Here is a 20588-nt window from a genome sequence, read left to right as displayed (position 1 = left end):
CTTTGCAGGATCCATTTTAGGACTCCAGTGTTGTACTTGCTGAGAGATTTAGAGGCACTCATGCTGTGCCTTGTTTCTTTCAGTACCTCGGGGGGGATTATCTTTGATTATCTCATGATAAGACCCTCCTTGTAATAATTTACATCTTAATGTATGTAATTCTCCCTTTAATAATGACGTCTCTTTAATATCAATTAAAACTTTATGACATTAATTTAATGGGAACCTTGGATATTCCTCTCTGTTAGCCCTTCCACTTTTTGGAAAAAAGTGTTTTTAAAACAAGATTGTTTTCTGGAAATATCAGGGCATTGAAAATCTGGGGCTTTGATCCATTGACACATTAGTGACAGGGCTAATTCCAGGACTGGCAAAAGCCAAGTGAAAGATTTTTTTTAACTTCCAAGGCATTCAGAAAGCCCCCTCCATGTTCTCATCAAGCAGCTCTGTCTTTGTGGGACCATTTAAGGAGAAATATTTCTTCCTGGAGAAAGCAAGAGTTCTGAGACACACAAGGGAGGAATTATTGTCTCACACTGGTCTATTTGCTATTTGTTTAAATAAAATTAATTAATTTAATATATATAGGAAATTGGGTGGGATGGAAGGACCAGAAGTGTAAAAAAAGCCAATAGAGACTTTCTGAGCAATTTGTTACCAGAAACCAGGGATTTCTGCTTAGCAGTGACTTGAAATAGGATGGTCCAAGGACCAGAACTATCACTCCTGATGTTTTGACCTCAAAATAAAACAGCTGATGGAACTACTGTGCCTTACAAAGATTAAAGATAGCACCTTCTCTTTGAAGTAATAATGTACTTATAAGAGTCCATTCCATTCTTTCTTTTTGATTGCAGGTGTTTTCACATGGGGTGGATTTCTTGATTGATTCTTTACTATGGCTTCTGAGATATATTCTACAAGTATTCATTGGCCTCAGAAACAGTATCACAGACTCCTGACAGCCCTTATTCCTCCAGGCTGCTCACTAACTCTAAGTATATCTTTATTTCCAGCCTGTTTCCAAGACAGTTGGGCAGAGGGTTGTATACTTCCACTCTGCTGTGGACTACAATCGCCCCAAAATCCAGTTTGTTGATTGTGTTTTTCATCTCCCATGGCTTTTGCTCTTCCTTTCTGTCTTTTTAAGTTCTAATAGACCCTGAAGTCCTCTAGAGCTTTTCAGAGAGCCTGTCTTGAGTGTGTCCCCATGCCAAATCACACAAAATCCCTTTGAATTTCAGTGCTCAGATTTTTCTTAGAACAGAAATAAGAATGGTCATCTTTGCAGAGTAGGAAAAATTCCCACTCGCTGGACAGAAAAGGCAAAGTGAAACAGGGATGTAAAAATCCACTCACTGTGGCTTTTAGGTGGATTCTTTCTCCCCAGGGAATGTCCAATCATAACTATTATGTAACAACTCAAACAAAAGCCAACGAGCTGCCCTGAAGAGTGATGCTATCACCTGCTTCAAGAGGGGAAGTAGATGGGTGTTGTCAGAATTTGCCAAACAATGGTTTACATCTGTCCTTTAAACTCCACAATTATGGGCAGTCACACTCTTGCATTCCCAGCTGCTGCATCCTGGATGCTCCATCTTCTGGTTAGGCAGGACTTGAAGCAACCTGGTCTTTTGGAAGATGTCCCTGCCATGGCAGGGGGTTGGAATGAGGTGACTTTTATGATCCTTTCCAACCCAGATCATTCCATCCCTGATTCACATGGTGATGTTTCCTTCATTTCTTCATTTCAGGATGGGACCTGTATGTCTGCAGGACTAAGGACTCCCAAAAGATACCAGCTCCTCATCTCCAATACAGCTTTCAGGAACTTTGATGTGAACACTTGCACAGCCATCAGGACTTGTTCTGGCTGTTACCAAGGGCAGGGTGAGTCTGATTTATATTTATTTTTCAGGATTCCCAAATCCCTAGCTTCCCCAGCCATTACAAGTTCATAGTTTCAACAGATGACCATTGATAATTCCTCTGCACAGGCTGAGATTTCAGGTTCTCCCCAGTCTTTCTGGATATGGCTTCATCGCTCAGTTGAAGCCACATATTGCATTTTAAGACAGAAGTAGCCTGATTTTTGCACTGATACAGTTTTCTCAGTGTAAATGGGTTTTATACACTGCCTTGTTTCTGCATCTTTATTTTGAGAGGTAAGATTTCAGGAGTGATGATTTCTTTAAAAGCTGTGACACCACCTCACAGAATTCCGCCAAACTGCTTACCAGCCTAAACCTGAGGTGAATTTGCCTAAGATAATGTGTAAGCTAAGCATCCTTCTGAACTTTGAAGAGGTACTCAAAGGCTCTTTGAAGAATGTTCCAACTGCAATTGCCTTTTGTGTTGTTAGAAAATGTATTTATATATAAGTGAAGACTGTCTTACAATAACATAGGAGAGGATTTCAGGAGATGAGATCAAAGGACAGGAGGAATAGTAAAATCTGGCTTAGTCAGGCTAAAACTGGGAACAGGACAGTCAAATAGTAACCCATGTGTTGTAGGGCACTCCTGCCAAAGCTGACTTGTTACAGTCCATGAGGCAATGATTTTCTGACATTTCTGTAAATATTAATGCACTCAAAAACTTTGGCCTGCATGAATATTCATCTTTTTTTTTGTAGCTATCTTTGTTTCACTGGTAAAAAAATCCTCCAGACTCACTTTTCAGCCTAGGCTTTATTCTGCCACGTGCTGCAAATACACAAAAGAGTCAAGCGCATTTACACCATGTACTCACCTCTAAAAAAAGGCAGACAGGATCTATAAGAGTCACTGTAATTTTGGCTGTGGGGCCTGTGAATAAGTGGTTGAAGTCACTGAGGAGATGCTGGAGGAGCAGCACCTGGATCAGGTGTGTCTGAACCACAGTCACAGCAGGGTGTTGGGCAGGTTTGGTCTGGCACAGCAACAGCTATTCCTACAACCATCTCCATTTATTTTCCTGGATCTCCCCATTTTTGTTGACCCATCAGACATTTTTCCAAAGGCAAGGTGGAATGAAGTTGGTCTCTTTTCCTCCAGAGAATTGTCTTCAGCCCCATTACATGAGGTGACCATTTTGTTTTTTTGACATGCTGCTTATCACCCACAGGTGGGTTTACAGTGACAGCTGAACATCTGAAATTCACCAATTCCCCTTTCCAAGTGTCCTTCCCCTTTCCTCACTCTACCATCCTTGAGGACCTTGATGGCTCCACCACGGGACAGAAGGGAAGTCACATCCTGCCTTCCACAGATATCCTGGCAGCATCTTGCACAGCCAGTGCCAACTTCAGCCAAGCTTCTGGTGGCAGTGTCTGTGACAGTGACTTTGTTTTCCACCGTATGGATCTTCATTTGTAAGTAATTGCTCCACCTCCCAAAATACAGCATGGGTTTTGCTTCTATGTGCTATTCTGAGATTGCTGCTGGCCTGGGCTCAGTGCCAGGACTGCTGCCTCTCTGCTTGGTCCTAAACTAGGTCTAAAGCCTGAGCAGTGGCATCTCTTAATCTGCTGTCCTGCCTCCCATAGCCGGTCACTCCATGGCTGTCACTGTCATATTTTCTTGAAAAATCCCCTTGCCCAGGATTCTTCTCCTGGGAAGCTGAGAAGCCTCAGAAAAAAAAAAAACGATATTATCTTGTTTGCTTCTCCTGTGTTTTGCTGCTTTGGAATGTGGTTGGGGATTGTTTATCCAACATGTGAATTGTTTTAACTTAATGACCAATCACAGTCCAGCTGTGTCAGGGCTCTGGGAGAATCACAGGTTTTTCATTATTATCTTGTTAAACCTTCTGTAAGTATCCTTTCTCTATTCTTTAGTATAGTTTAGTATAGTATTCTTTAATATACTATAGTAACATAAAATAATAAATTAGCCTTCTAAGAACATGGAGTCAGATTCATCATTTCCTTCCTGCCACGGGGACCCCAGAAAATACCCACATGGCGGAAGGAAAAGGATCTCCTGGAGATGCTGTGTCAGATCTGGCATTCACACTGAAGTATTTGATAGCTTGGGAAATTAAAAAGAGTTCTAATAATAATCCAGTCCTGGGGTACAGCCAGGTCATTCCCATCAGCTTTGGTGGCTGTACAGCTCCCAGTTGAGTCCCAGTTCACTTGTCTCCCCAAGCTGGAATTTTCCCTGCCTTTCACCAGCTGGCCGGTGAGGGGATCCAGTGGAGGAATGCTGTTCAGCCAAGAACTGCCCCCACTTCTATCCCCAGGGAGGACACTTCCAAAACTCTGATATAAGAAAAAGGGTGAAAAAGACTTTTAGATATCTAAACATCACCCCTGCTTTTCTTCCCATGCTCATCTTCCCTTCCCAGTCCCCTGCTCAATATTTCACTCTCCTTTTCAAGTAAAAATCTGAACAATTATGCATTTTTTGCTGTCTCAGGTTAGTAGTACACAGGCAGAAATCCTGAAGTGCTCTGTCAGAGGGCTGTTAATTATTCATGTCTGCCTCATAATTAATGTTTTAGAAGTAGGAGGGGGAAAACCCCAACCCCTTCCCAAACAGGAAAAAAACTATTCAGCTTTTCCATTGAAGGAGAAAACTATAAGACTTTGAGTTACCTGGAGGCTTTGCATGTGATTACTGTGTCTCATAATGAAACCAAAAGTCTGCAAAAATTTAAGAGCTTGGAGTAATTCCTATGTAACTAAAAGAATACCGGGTAGAAGGCAAAATAAAACAGTGCTTGGTGTCTTTCCTAAGCAGTTAACCATGAGGTCTTGGGGAAATTAATTCCCTTTCCAGTCTCTGTTTACCTTGCTGAAATGGACTGCAAGATCTTCGGGCTGATGCTGTGTGGGTGGATGGAGCTTCTCTAAATGTTGCCTGTGGAGTGGTTTGGGTCCTTTTGGATACTGCCACAATGTAGTTGTTAATAATTCATGACAGTTCATATATTGAACACGCCTTGTTTCTCCTGGCATCAAAAGGTGGGTAAAGAGCAAGCACAAGCAGGACTCCATCTGCACCATTGCTGGAAGGCTTAACAGGGCCTAAATTTTGTCTTCCCAGTAAACTGCATGAGAATTTCCCCAGAAGTGATCAAGACTAGGTTAGACAGGTGTTGGAGCAACCTGGTCTAGTAGAAGGTGTCTCTCCCCATGGCAAGGGGTGGGAACTAAATGAGCTTTAAGGTCCCTTCCCATTTAAATAATTCCAGGATTCGATGATTAGTCATATCAATGACTTCTCAACTGAGGTTTTATTTCAAGCAAGTACCCTTTATTTAGCTTCTTTATTATTCATCTGCATGAGTTGGGAGTCAATTTATGTCAAAGATCCTTGACAGAAGAAGAAGCCAGCTGTTAGCCTGTCCTCCTGTGTATTCAGCAGAGTAACCCCAGGGGCCATGAGCATCCTCTCTGTGATGCTTCCAGATCCTCTCTTGTCAGCAGTCCCCAGCAGTCAAATCACTGTCATGTGAAGTTGAAATACTGTCACATCCAGCCAAATGAGGGTGGTGAGTCAGGGAGGCTTTGTTCAGATAGATAGAGGTCCAAAAGGAACCTGGGAGAGGACCAGGTTGGGGAATAAAAGGAGCTGGAGGGGATGAAGAGTAAAAGTCAATAAAATATCTACACCATGACCAGAGGATAAGGGGATGGGAGAAGGAGAATGGGTGAATTTTATCCAGATGTGTTTGGAGAGTGTTTGCAATAAAAAAGGAATAGTTTAGGATTAATACACCAAAACATGACTAGGAGCAATTGGCAGAGGTTGAGTAAAGAGAATAAAGATAGGTGAGTGACAGGAAAAAAATTCCTAACAAGTTCCTCTTGGATCCATCTCTCCTCAATGAAAAGACAAAAGCACTGTTTCATGGCTGTCTTCAGTTTCTGACAAGAAAAGAGTTAAAAATCTCTCTGGAAGAAATCTTTCTATCATGCTTTATCAGGCCATGGAATATGAGACCTGTCAGGTCTGCAACATGAATTTTCTGTCCTCCTCAAAAAACAAAAAAAGCATGAGAGGCTTGAGATGGTGGGTTTTTTCATTTATCCTGAATTTCAGGGATGGGATTCCAGCTCCAAAAATCTTGAAGGTTGAGGCAAATAATGGATTTTAAGAGGGGAGACCTAGTATGGCACCCTCTATCTCAGAAACCTCAGGATCATTCTCTGACCCTGAGAGCAACTGGCAAGGATTGGACATGGCCATATTTTTAACCATCTCAGTCTCCAAAACATCAGGGATGTTGCATCAGCAATAATCTTTAGGGAAGATGCCCTGCTTGGGAGCTGTCAGGGATAGGGATGTTTGGTGCCAGCTAAAAGAATGTCTGGAACAATTTCAATTATTTATGATATAATGTGGGCAATTCACTGTTTATCTTTGTGCTGTTTAATTTACCAGGATGCACATGTTGTATTGACACTTTTCCCCAAAATAAACGATGTGTTTGGGAGAAAATGAATGTTTTGCTAGAGAAAAACTATGGAAGCTCTCTTCTGAAAAGGGGAACTACTATCTTGAACATTTTGTGACTCTCTGTCCTGAACTGCTTCACTCAACAACTTCCAAGGAAATGGAGATCCATTTCCAAGCTAGCATTGCTGTAACAAAACCCTTCTTCACAAAGTCCAGTTGAAAGTTAAACTAATGTGTCACGTAAGCACACTTTAAAGAGGGGTTTTATGTCTTTTAAAAATGTAATTGGAGCTTATAAAAGTCTTTATAAATTTATATGTGAGAAAGTTATTGAGTAGTCTGAAGCACAGCTTATGCTATGGCACAGCACAGCATGGCTGCAGGCTAGAAACGGCTGCTCCAAATGCCACCGCTACCCATATTATCATGAAACTATGAATCTCTATTAATATTAAAACAAATTTTCATTAAAAAATTGTCATAACATGATTAAGTGACTTTCAAAGTTTCTTCACATTATGCATAATTTTTACAAGAGGAGAGCATTAGAATAATCTGCAGCCTGGCAGCACCTTGCGGCGAAGGGTACTGCAAACACTTGGTGGCTGCGCCTGCCAAAAGGGAGTTTCCCTCTTGGTCCCTCTAATTTGCTTTCCTTTTCTCACTGGGGAAGCAGTAGATTTTGCTTTGCTTTACTTGGGCTTGCTCAGCACCAGTCTTGTAGTTCAAGCCTTTTATTGTCTCCCTCTTCTGCTGCAGAGCAAGAGATTAACTTTTTAGGTTTCATTCCTAAATCAGCTCTAACATCTTCTCTGTGTGATGCATTTCTGCTGCAAACCCAGCCACTGCTGATGGGTTGGTGTCCACCTACCTCTGTGTCTTTGAATTGTGAAGAAATTTCAGATGGTTACTCTAATTTTGCTTTCCTTTGTATTTACTCTCTGTGTTGCCTTCAGCTGAACATCTCCCTGCTGTGAAACACCCTGACCACCATGATTCTTCTCTCAGTGTCCTCAGTCACTCTCTGGCTGTGTGTCCCCCCACACAAGGGGCAGCTTGCATGGTCACTTGTCCCCATAACCCATCCTCTGAGGGCTCCTGTGATGTAACATGGAAGGCAAATATTAAATTATTGATTGCTCAGTTACCAACTCCTCAGCTCAGCTTAAGAGATTTGGCTTTTACTCTGCTGCATTTCTGGCATTTCAGACACCCCACCAAGAGAAATTTGTTGCCCACTGGAGGACACCTTTCCATTCACCCTGCAGTCAGGGGTATGGGCAGCAAAGCCAGATCATGAAGAGTGTTATGAGTATGAAATACAAGATATTTCTTCAAGCCTTCTCCCTCAGCTTGACCATCATCTGAGGTATTTCTAAGTGCAGGGAGATAAATTTAACATTGAGGCAACATTTGCTGGCCCTAAGCTTTCTTTCCTGGCAAGGGGAAATCTGGCAAGTCCCTTGGATATTTCTTATGGCCTGGATAGATCAGAGCCAGGTGCATCAGCTGGGACTCCCTGTAATAACCAACATATTGATCCTAAAACCACAGAACGGTTTGGGTTAGCAGACACTTTAAAGATAATTTCATTCCAGCCCCTGCTATGGGCAGGGACGCCTTCCACTGCCCCAGGTTGTTCCAAACCCCATCCAACCTGGCCTTGGACACTTCCAGGGACTCTTCAGAGCTCTACCTGATGTGGGAAAAGCAGAGTGAACAAGCAGTCCTCCTCTGGCGTTTGCTGTGCTCACACTGCAGACGTTTGAATTGTTTTTTACCAAACACTTTCCAGCTCAGGATTTCTGTCTGATTTTAGTTTTCCTGAAAATATCAGCTTGTAACTGTAGGATTTGGGGAAATATTTTAAGAACACAGGGGATTTTGGAAGGCAGGAGTAGCAAACTGAAATTCCACTCTGAAGGAATCCATCTTGTCAGCCACAACCCTTTCTATTCCTGGGAAACTGTCTCAATTCTTCTTTTATTTAAAATTCAGCCCATGGTGGTGACTCAAGATCAGGGTCAAAGATCTGGTTATTTCCTAAAAGACTCATGCATGAAAAAAAATCGCTGCTACTAAGGATTCTTAATAAAAGACAGATCTGAATAATGAGCTTGGTATCTCAACAAAGATACTCACATTTACTGAAAACAGCTGAAAATTCTTAGTTCTTGGCAATTAAAATAAAGTGAACTGGTCTGGGGCCCAAGATTAAACCTGTAAAGTGTTTGATATGGTTATAATTTTGAATTAGCCTCTCTTTGGCCAACAATAAACATGGACTCTTGATATAAACATTTGGTGTCCCATTTGAAGTTCAACGCTAAATTGTTTCCTGTTTTTGAAGAGGGATAATCATAATGGATTATTACACAAACAGAAAGCATTTAGAGCTAAACAGAGTGCCTCCCCTCATACACACAGATATGGACCCTTAGGATAAATAAGTTAATGGTAAACATAAACAGGAGAGTAAATATTTGTTCTACTCCATGTTGTTGATTGGCTTGACAAATCCTTTGTGGCCCATATCTGTCGAGCAGCTCTGCACAATGCATTTGAGCTAAATTATATAACAGTTTATACAGTCACAATTGGTGAATTGTGGCTGAGACTGTAAAGCCCTATCCTGTAATCCTGCCATATTTCTAAAGCAAATTGCTCCTTAATTGAAACCTGCTTCTATATAAAAAATACAGCCTTCACAATGAGTCATCCTTTTCTCCCCCTTACAGTTTGCAAAGGTTTCCAGCAGTTTAAAGGGAGGGTTAATTTTGCATTAAGACCATTGCCTCCTAGTTTCTTTCAAATAAAGCCAGGAGAAGTTCAGGGGAAGGCTCTCCTCTGATAATGAAGCTCTCCACGTTAATGATGCGTGCAGGCTCCCTCAGATCCTCTGAATTAGAAATACTCGTGTGTGCCAGTGCTCTTCTACTTCATTAGCATTAAAGAGAGGTAGATTGGTGGCTATTTAGGGCGCAGTGAAATCACTGGCTATTTAGGGCAAATGGAAATGGTGCTAATTGTAGCTGGTAATTCCATTAGTAGGGTACTTCCATTTTGGTGCCTTTTTGGCATGGAGGTGAAAAAACAACACACTGACATCCTTTCAAGGGGAGTGTATCTCAGGCTTATTGTGTCCTTGCACCAGTTAAATTGTACGCTGAGCTGAGAAGCTTTCTTTTTTTCCCTAAATTTTTAGTTTGGTGGTGGGCAGCCTGTCAGAAGTCGGAAATGAATTTATGGGTGGCAACACCTCAAGCAACTCATGTAAAAGACAAGGACACAAATTTCCAGGTCAAGAAAACCCTTGAGATTCCAGGCCATAAGGTATCTCCTGTTCCTTTTCCTTCCTGGGTCATCAACATGAGCCAGGTGTGCCCAGGTGGGCAAGAGGCCAAAGGCACCTGGGCTGTCCCAGCTCTGGGGTGGCAGCAGGAGCAGGGCAGTGCTGTCCCCTGTGCTGGCACTGCTGGGGCACCTCCAGCCCTGGGGGCAGCTCTGGGACCCTCATGGCAAGAGACACATTGAGGGGCTGGAGAGTGTCCAGGGAAGGGAGCAGAGCTGGGGAAGGGGCTGGAGCACCAGGAGGGGCTGAGGGAGCTGGGAAAGGGGCTCAGCCTGGAGAAAAGGAGGCTCAGGGGGGACCTTGTGGCTCTGCACAATTCCCTCTGCCGCTTCCCAAGGAAGGGGCAGCCATGGGGTCAGGGGTGTGGGGATGTGGCCAGGCTTTACTTCTAGGGAACAAGGCGCCGGACAAGAGTACATGGCCCTAAAATGCACCAGGAGAGGTTTAGATTGAACATTAAAAAGAATTTCCCCATGGAAAAGGAGATCAGGCATTGAAATTGACTTTGTGGGGCAGTGGTGCTCATAACTCTCTAAAAATAGAGTTAAATCTCCATGCCCGGAGGGATTGAAAGCACATGTAAATGTGGCATTTTGGGACATAGTGTAGAGGTGGCCTTGGCAATGTTGGGTTAATGGTTGGACTCGATGATCTCAGAGGTCTTTTCAAACTTAAATGATTCTATGATTCTATAACTTGTCTAAGTAGTCACACAGGAAAAGATGTATTTAACTTAACTGTAGCCATCTGGAAGTTCACTCTCCAGTTTAAGATATTTATTTGGTGTCTTCTAAATATTGGTCTCCAACATGAATGGATTCACAGTTAATTCACTTGTTAGTGAATTCACATTTCCATTCACTAGGTATTGGATTTACACGGCTGGTGTGGAATTGCCACCTAACATTCTAACAGGTCAGACTTGTATCCCAGCTGGATTGTCCCTTCCAAGCTTTCTTCTCTGTCTTTACTTCTCTTGGAAATGTTGAGGAGAGTGTCCCAGTAAAAGTGATTCAAGCTGTTCTCTTCAGAACTCTCCAGAGATGAAAAATAAAATAAATAAAGAGTAAAACCATGTGAATTTATGCTGCAGAGAGCATGGGTCTGAGTCTTTGTCACTTGCTGTGACATTGGGCATCTTTGCAACTCCATAAGGCTCCTTCTGATGTGCAGAGTTTCGCATTGTGTGTGGTGTTCTTCTGCTGCTAGATACCTGTGCAGGTGCTGATAGCTGTGGCAATAATGTGCTTGTTGTCATTTACTTGCTTAATTAGCAGCTTAATATCCTGGTCCAGTTAATGCCCATAACAGGAGGTTTATTAGTGGTACAAAAGCTGTTTAAGCCTTATAAACTCCTTCCAGTTTCATTGGTCTGCCAATATCTTCTGGTTGAGTGATTCTTTGCTGATTCACACTTCGTTTTGCCACTGCTGTTTCTCAGCTGAATGTTTCTGGGTAACCAGAAAGTGATTTGACAAAGTGACAGACACTAGAATAACAACAACAAAAAAAGAAAAAAAAAATCACTGAACTGATTTTAAAAGAGAAAAGAAAAATACATCTGGGATGACTGCTCTGGTGATTTTGCATCATCTCCAAAGCACTTGTAGGAAAAATAAAAACAACAAACCGACCAAAAATTCCAAATACAGGCAAATTGCAGGATGACACGAGTTTTAGCACTGTCTTGGGTTAGTAAGCCATATCCAGTCTGAGTGGTTACATAATATGCTGAGATGCGTAGTTGTAAGGTAATGCTTCAAATATTGAGAAAAATTATTCAAGGGATGCTTAAAAGAGGAGATTTTTAAAGCTTATTGTCAGTTCAAATGCCTAAACTGAGAGGAGTCTACTGCAACCTTAAATCTAAAGGGTTTATGACCCCTCATGATACCAGTGCTAATGTTGATCTGTGCAGTAAGGGTTTTTTCTCCTGAGTAGACTGGTCACAAAATAGGAGTGCCAAGTTCTAGTGAAAAAGGGGGTTGGGTTCTCATTTGGATGCTCATAAGAACTGCTGTACTAAAAGTTCACCCATTTTGTGAAAGATTTAATCAATCCTCAGCAGCCCCAGCTTTGACTGCAGGCAGAGACCAGCTCTTGGAATTACACAGGACTTTTAGTGAAACTTTTGACCACTCAGATGGGAGTGAATAATCACAGATCACAGAATGGTTTGGGTTGGAAGGGACCCTAAATATCACCTCATTCGAACTCCTTGCCACAGGGAGGGACACTTCCACTAGACCAGGTTACTCCAAACCCTACCCAGCCAGGGCTGATGATAATAAGAAGACTCCACCAAATTTCATGAAGATCCTAAAAGTTGAACCTGAGGCCCATTAGTCTGGCAGAGGGAAAATACTCTGGCAATGTAGAAGTTGGTACCCTGGCTGTTACATCTGCTCTACCCTCCTCCTTTACTCCTACATGCTGTGTCTCTCCTTTTCTTTCTCCCGTTACAGCAACTGGGGCAAAATATTGTTTCTTATGGCATTTAAAAAGAATTACAAAAATGGAGACACATTCTAAGGGAGATCCAGCACAGCTGCTGTAATTCAAATAAAAATAAAACTGCACAGGTTGCAAAATAACAGAGTTCAATGTAACAATGTAAGTTTTTTTTCTTTTCCTGCAGAAAAGAGGCCCCTGAGATTCCCTATAATTTAACTGTGACTGACAGTAGGAATAAGTCAAACACAGTCAGTTATGTCCCTGATACTTTATCAAACCTGTATGGCTGGATGGCTCTTCTCCTGGATAAAGAGACTTACACGTTGACATTTGACAACCCTTTGGTCAGCAAACAGCTCCAGGTAACATGGGAAGGCTTTATAATTTCAAAATTATATCTGGAAGAGATAATCATGCTTTCATCTCTTTGGATGAGCAGAGAGAAATAAAATAGAGTTAAGTGCACTGAGAAAGTCTCTCTGTATTTATAGGTTTAGATAAGATGACTGATAAGCTCTCTTTTATCTCTTAGATAAGACCTCAGTAGTCACATGGAGTAGGAAGGTCATGGAATCATGGAATGGTTTGGGTTGGAAAGGACCTTAAAGCTCATCCGGTTCTAGCCCCTGCCATGGGCAGGGACACCTTCCACTAGACCAGGTTGCTCTAAGCCCCATCCCACCTGGCCATGGACACTTGATGATTTTGGATATCTCAGGTGAATGTTCAGTAAGGTGCTTAGGAACCTACAGGATTTTTGCTGCCTTAAGACATGTTGAAGTACAGTTTTCAGAAGGCATTGATTCTCCTCACCTTTCAAAGGTGATGAGGGGAGTTGATTTTTTTTTCTTCTGCATTTACCATCACCTCCTGCTTAGTTTTGCATCTCTTTTCCTGTTTTCAACACATTTTGCCTGTGAGGAGCACCACCCTCCTTACCCCTTTATGCTGCACTCCATGGAGCTCTAATCACAGACTCAGACTCGTTTCCTTTGGTTCCCTCTTCTTCAGTATTCAGTGACATTTAGCAACTTCAAGGCTGGGAATTACCTGCTGGTGGAACACAGGGATCTTCCTGCCCATCTTGAGGCTGTGGTGTCCTGTGGGACAAGGAGAGGACAGCCAGTCCAGCTGGTACCTTCCTACGGCCACCACAGGAGCTGTGATTGGCATCTCGACAGCAGGATGGGGAAGTTCACCTATCTGGGTAAGTGCAGTGTGGGGGTTGCAATCTACATTTGTGATCAGGAATGGTGACAGAGCTGATGTCTCGTTAATTTAAACCCCAAATCTACTCAAGACCAGCTTTCAATGGCCTTTCAATAAGTGAAAGGTCCTTCAAAATGCTGATCAAGTAGGTAAGTGCACATCAGGTCCATCCCTAACTCCTCTATCTGATGCCTGACCTAGAAACAAAAGGAATGTGCCATAAATAGAGGGTGATGTGACATCTGTTGTATTTGAGTTGGCTTTTTTTGCGTGCTAAAGGCATTAAATTCCACCAATGACCCCTGCTGTCAGCTGGTCCTGTATCACAGGTATTATTATTAAAACATGCTCATCTTGCTAGGTTGAGCCCACTGAAGGGAGTAAGATTACTGGGAGAGAATATTTTCTAGGGCTGGAAACTTCCAAAGACACCTTAAACCTTTACCTATGTGCCTTTGTACATGAGATCATGGAGTGTGGTGGAAATTTTTTTTTTTAAGAAATGGACATTTTCTATAATAGCCATTCTCAAGTAAATAATTTTATAAATATCTAAGCTCTATATGTCAAAGGCAAGGTAATGATTGTTGCCTTTATTAATAGCAGCAGAACTAGAAATCACAAACATATTTTGGTGTCTTTGAGAAGATTATCTTCTCCTTCATGACTCATACCAGGAAAGCAAAGATGATGATTTTCATTATAACAGATTATTTTTATCTTCCGTTCCATTAAATTTAATAAATTTCCCTTGATTTTGCACTACTGAGGTGGCATGCAAATGGCTTTCTCATGTAGGATACCTTTAGAACAATCATTGTGACAGTGGAGAGGAAAACAAGCCTGGAGTCAGGGCAGGCAATCCACTGAGCTTGGTCTGGCAACAGTGAAAATCAACCAGGGTGTAAAATCATATTTGTGGAGAACTGGGAAAACCCAAAACTTAACCTCAGTCTGAGGATCACACTTTCCGTGTTCACCTCTGGTCCTTCAGCAACTGCCACAGCAAAGCTTGAGTTTAACATTTTAGCTCTAAAAATGGGCTGGATGTACCCAGGCTTCAAATGATAAAAGATCCCTGTGCTTGCTAAATCCCAAACTGTACTGGTCACCACCTGGGAGTCTGCCTGGTCTAGCCAAAGCTGTGCCAGGAATTTGGCTAGCATTATAACCATGTAGATTATTGGGGTCCTGGTCTTGGGTCTGTGTCCTGGCCCTGTTTTGATACAGTACAAGTGTAGATTGGCTACTGTAAATTTAGCGGTTGTGTCTAAGCCTTACCAGAGATCAAGTTAAGTATTTACTGAAGGAAAAAAATGTTTTATTATTTCTGTTTACTAAGAGTGCAAATTTGTTCCTTCAGACAAAAGGTGACTGCATTTCAGCTTGCATATCCTGATTTGCACTGTCAGAGCAGCATGGGAAAGCTGAGAGGATAGCATCTGTAGCTTGGCCTCTGCTGTTGAAAATAGAGGAGATGAGTCTTGGGAAGACTGGGACAAAAGTGGTCTGGCTGGCACATGCCACCCTTGCATCACAGAGACTTTCTTGTCCTTCTCTTGCCTTACTTTCATCTTGATTTTTATTACATGAAGAGCTTGTTGTGGTTCCTCATTTTAATAGAGAGAGAAACAATAATGCAAAATACACAAGGGGAAATTTATGAAAACACCTAACATGCATAATTCATGCTGTGAATATTTTCTGTGAGGACTTTTATAGGAGTGAGATCAATAATTCAGTGTCGGGTACCTAATATCTATGCTGTGGGTATAGGGTAAAAGTTTGAAACAAAGCAGATTCCTGGCCCTGGTGTGAGATTTCTCTCCTCTCCGCTGTGCGGGCTGAGAGGGTGAGGATAATTAGCCAGCAGAGCAGATTCATGGCATGTGGTGGACTTTCCATCACTCAGGGTCCTTAGAAGATGCTTGGCTGTCTTTTCAGGGAAATGTGTTCCAGCTCTGCGAGAAGCTATTAGAAACCTCATGAGGCGAGATTCATGCTCCATAGGAGGTCAGAGAAAGCTGCCACAATGGTCCCTTCTGGCCTTAAAACCCCACCAGTCCACACACCCACCCAGAGAGGACAAGGCTGGAAGGTCTGGCCTTCCTGCCGTCTTCCTGCCTAAATCTGCAAGTTGGCTCTTTTAGAATTTTTTCCTTTTTTAATATTTTATTTACATTTAACTATATGAAATAATTAGCCAACTAATTAATCCCGTTTACAAGCTTTGTCGGATTCTTCAGCTGTCAGTCATGCCCGAGCCCGGGGCCGGCGTTGAGCCTCAGCTCCCTCCTTCATCAGACTTGGTCTCCATGGCTACAGGCTGCATCTGCTGACACCCCACTCTCTATTTACTGCTTAATTAAGAATTTCACGCTCAGCCCTTATCTGCTGCTAAGAACAAGAACACACTGTTAAGAAACTCCAAATTTAGGCTGCTGCACAAGGAAAGCCTTTCTTGTTGTCCTGACTGCGTGGAGCCTCTTTAACTACCCTCTTGGCAACTGCGCTGCCACCCTTCAATCAAAAATCATTAAATGGGGCAGAGATAATGAGCATGTAGCATATCAAAAGGAGGATGTTTGCTCGGGCTAAGGAGGAAAAGCTGTAAGGACCTATAAGCAGCCGCCACTTCAAAGGGAAAAGGGGCTGATAAAGAGTCATTTGTTCCTGTTTGACTTATGTAAAAGGTCTGGTATGTCGCAGCCCCGTCTAGCAGACGCGGGTCCCCCCTCTGCAGGCTCGTGTGTCAGCGCTGGGGCAGCTGGGCGCAAACAGCATCAGCCCGAGCATAAAATCACTTTACTCCATGGCCACAATGGGCACTTGTAGGGGGTGGCAGGGGAACAATGGCAAGACAATTATTGCAGCTGCTCGGGAGGCCCATAATTCTTCCTGCCCAAAGTCGGCCGGCGTATTAGTCATCCTCCGACTTTTGGAAGCGCTTCGGTGGGGTTTCGACAGCTGCTGGTGTACCACCTCTTTGCAATAATTGTACATTCTGGCTAGGGTCAACTCACTTTTGACCCTCTGCTTTTGTGCCCTTCAGAAAGCCTTTTAGGGCAAACTGTGGGGAAGTGGCAGGGGTGCGTTACATCCAGGAATTAACGCCGGTAAATATGGATCAGATGCCAGCTCATTAATGGGCAGGCTCCTGGATTCACACAGCCCTTTTACTGGGGCCTGCATGGGGGAGAAAATGGGGAGAAGGGGAAGGAAAACGCCGTGACTGAGAAGATATTGTTATTCAAATGAAGCAGGCAGCCAAATGAAGCCACCTTGGCCAGAAGTCTCCGTTGGGCTCAGTCTTTCCCCATGCCCTCTTCAGTCCCGCCTGGCATCATGCAAGTGTTTGTTTATCTTTGTGAGGAGAAAGAAAAGGTCTGTCTAGCACAAAAGGCAAGAAAATAGACCTTATGGAGGGGATTAAAGGAGTTAAGTTGCACTGATGCTTGGAGTCTTGTAAATTAGGCTTGGGAGAGAATGCAGGGGGTGCTGAATGGGGAGAAATAATTGTAATGGAGAATGTTTCTGTTGTATGAGCAATGATCCTATTAACAAAGATAGTCACTGCTACCTACATACATGAAACTCTGTTAACCAGCCTCCAAGCCGCTTTAAAAATCCCCTTTTCAGACCATTTTAAAGGAATCTGCATCAAAGGACAGGTAACCCCATGTCCCTTCTGGGTTCTGGGTGAAGGGGAGGCTTAGGAAGCTTGAAGCATTCTGTGCCAGTCATTTCTACATCACCAGCTTTGCTTTGACATGGTTCATAGCATCACCCTGATTTTCTCTGGGGCACCCTATGTGCTAAGAGAAGTGATTCTCAAAGGTCACTGTGGGCCTGCAATTGTGGTGTGACTCTGAAAAACACATGGGCTGTGGCTCAACCACATTTCAAGGGAGTGAAACATGATATGACCATGCTGATTCAAAAAAACCAAAAATAACACTTATTATAACAAGGGTGGTGGAAAGAAACATCCCACTGGGACATCTGGGATATTTTTTAGGAGAAATAGCCTTTGTAAATTGCAATAATAACATTATGAGCTTTTTAAGTCTGTTACAAATTTCAGCATATGGTGCCACAGCATGGTACTGCTCCTTGGTTAAGGTCTCTGGGCAATACTGGAACTGGCTAAAAACCAGAAAGATGTTGTTTTCCTTTAGTTCACTTTTGAAATGTTTAAACAGTTTTGTTTTGGAATGAAATAAAGTGCTGGCTTCCTTCACCTCCAGATTTCTCTTGGCTTTTTTTCCCCCTAAAATTTGAAGTGCTGGACAGAAACATTATTGAAAACATCACAGAAAGGATTATCAAACTTTTTATTTATCCCAAATACATTTTTCAGTAGACACAACTTTTATGCAGATGGGTCATCCTGCTGACTTTGCTCAGGCTGCTCATGTGTGAGTTGTTAAGAGGGCCTAAGGCTGAACCTCACATTACTGCCGTGTCAGAAGCAGGTTTACAATTTCCATAGTTCTTAAAAAAATAATTTGATTATACTTATTGTCTTTTCTAGATTCCTAAAGAATGACCTCACTTCCATTAGGCTCTGTGGGTTTCTGTAATTGCTTTGTATAGGAGGAAAACACTCTAAAGAATGTTTGTTTCTAATATGAAAATACAGAAAATAAATAAACACAGATATTTTCTGCAGCCCTATTGCTTGAGGGTAAAGGCAAATCCTAGGTGAAAGACATGAAGAATGGAGTTAATTCTTTACAGAGGACTGATTGTACAGGGATGAATCTTTTCTTCCAGCCAGATAAAAGTCACCCATATCTGTTGTTTCAGAGGGCCAGTTGACCAGATGTGGGCTGCTCAGCGACCTCCATGAAATGAAAGTCAGTTCTTTGCAAAGACGCGCCCCTTGTAATCATAGAATCATAAAATTATTTATGTTGGAAAAGACCTTCAGGGTCACCAGGTCCAGCCTGTGACCCATCCCCACCTTGTCACCCAGACCAGAGCACTGAGTGCCACATCCAGGAATTTTTTCAACAGTTCCAGGTGTGGTGACTCTACAAAATTCCTGGACAGTCTGTAGCAATGTTTAACCACCCTTCCAAAAAAGAAATTCTTCCTGATGCCCAACCTGAACCTCCCCTAGTGCAGCTTGAGGCCATTTCCTCTTGTCCTCTTGCTCATTACCTGGGAGAAGAGACCAACACCCACCTGGCTACGACCTCACTCCAGGGAGTTGCAGAGAGCAATAGGATCCTCCCTGGGACTCTTTTTTTCTCCAGGCTGAGACCCCCCTCTACCTCATTCCCTCAGTTGCTCAATTTTTGTAATAGACACAAAGAGACAAAACAACCTTCTCTTGGTTAGTGAGCTCCTGTCCTTCTGGTATGGAAGCAGAGAAACCAGAGAGTGCAGCAGCTACAGAAATAAGATGATAAAATGCCCTTATAATCCTGTCAGGGTGATTTTTTGATTATGTGATGTCTGCAGAAGGAATTTTACACAAATGCCAATCTGCTGTAAGTAGGAATCTGTGTCCATCAACCCAAAGACTTATATACATATATATGTATGGTATATGTATTTGTGTATATATATATTTTTCTATATGTATATCTATATCTATCTATATATATCTTTTATGTATATACATGTGTGTGTGTGTATATATATATATATATATATATATATATATAAATTAAATTGTATCTATCCAGTTATAGGTATATAAAATGGGTTCTTACACATCTTCTCCCTAACACATTGTCCTCATTATATCACACTTCTGGGTATGTCCTGCAGAAAATCCTCACAGGGGATGACAAAACACCCTCTCCTAGGTTCTCCTGTTTCTAGAGGTGTGTCTCACTGTGTTGTTGATTGTGCTGTCTAAAAAGTTTTGATTTCCCGGTGATGGATGTTAGCCCAATTGATGTTAAATAGCGTGGAGCTGCTTGTTATTTGTAAGTCAGGCTATTGGAGCCATTTATCCTAGTTTCAGCCCTTCCTAATATCCACAGGCAAAATTCCAAGTCACTGCAAAGCTGATAAAAGACTGAGTTGCTCCTCCTTCATGTTCACTCAAGGAGCCCTGAACCAGGAAAAGTTACCAGCAGTATCATCCAGAAGGCCTGTATTTATGATCCACAGCCCAAACATCCAGGAGGAGCTGTAATAAGACAGAAAATTGATGAGCCTTATAAAGGTTTTATACAACTAAACCCTGAAGCCTTATAACTACATTTTGCCAAGAGTCACCTTAATTCAATGTTTACTAATGATGTCCTTCATCTGTAGCGCCTGTATCTCTTCCTGTCCTGCAAAACCCAGTGATAACCTACTCAGCAGCAAAACAAAACCACCAGAAGGACTGTGTCACTGTAGCCTGGATTAATCCCAAGGCCTTTACCTTTCTTGATCAGTTTTTAGGAGCATTTGTGGGAAAAGGCAACAAAACACTGCTGATGTTTTTAGGAGCATTTGTGGGAAAAGGCAACAAAACACTGCTGATTTACAACTGATGCACTTTACATCCCATTGATGTAAATAATTGTACAAGTTACAAGGATGTGGAGAGTTCTGGGGAGAATTCTGTCCCTGATTCCTATGTTCATGTCAAGAGTATAGATAACTTATAATGGTTTGAATTGTCATGCTCTCTCATGGTGGGATGACACTTCAAATATGAGAAACTTTTATTATTGCCCTGACTCTGGACGTGGCAGTGATAAAACTCTGTGCTGAATTAAGTCTTAATTGTTCCTTTCTACACCATATAAGGGGATTGAACCCCATTATGAGGTCTATACACCATATTGATCAAATTTTATGTCCCCTCAGGATTTAATTAGAACAGCTTTTCTCTGAAAAATACAAACATCCTTAATTAGATGATTTCACTCTAATTCCTGCAAAAGTAAGCAAAAAAACCCAAAACAAAACAAACAAAACAAAAAAAAAAAAACACCAAAAAAACAACCAAAAAAAAAACCCAAACCAAACAAACCTCACAAAATATATTTAGGTGAAAAAGAATAATGTCAAGGCTTGGTTGTCTTGTTTTTCCTAAGCCTATTTCATCAGCTTTGGCAACTGTTTTGCCCTGTGTGAGAAGGAAAAACACCATAACCATAAAAGTACACACAGATGTATTGTCTGAAAGCCACAAGAGATGTGTCAGAGGCTTTAAATTAGCAGTTTCACGTCAT

General features: G+C 42.1%; 1 protein-coding gene across 1 annotated transcript in view; it reads left to right on the top strand.

Annotated features, from left to right (window-relative positions):
* PKHD1 (PKHD1 ciliary IPT domain containing fibrocystin/polyductin) overlaps window positions 1-20588 on the top strand; it is a 237982-nt gene that overhangs the window by 119458 nt on the left and 97936 nt on the right. The window contains exons 45-48 of the mRNA XM_030944782.1: window positions 1755-1890; window positions 3106-3352; window positions 12377-12554; window positions 13204-13399. Coding sequence (XP_030800642.1) covers window positions 1755-1890; window positions 3106-3352; window positions 12377-12554; window positions 13204-13399 — 757 coding nt within the window. The remainder of the gene's footprint in view (window positions 1-1754; window positions 1891-3105; window positions 3353-12376; window positions 12555-13203; window positions 13400-20588) is intronic.

The sequence above is a fragment of the Camarhynchus parvulus genome, chromosome 3, assembly GCF_901933205.1.
Source record: "Camarhynchus parvulus chromosome 3, STF_HiC, whole genome shotgun sequence".
Lineage (NCBI taxonomy): Eukaryota > Metazoa > Chordata > Aves > Passeriformes > Thraupidae > Camarhynchus > Camarhynchus parvulus.
The sequence above is the reverse complement of the archived record's forward strand: the minus strand, read 5'-3'. Positions and strand labels throughout refer to the sequence as shown.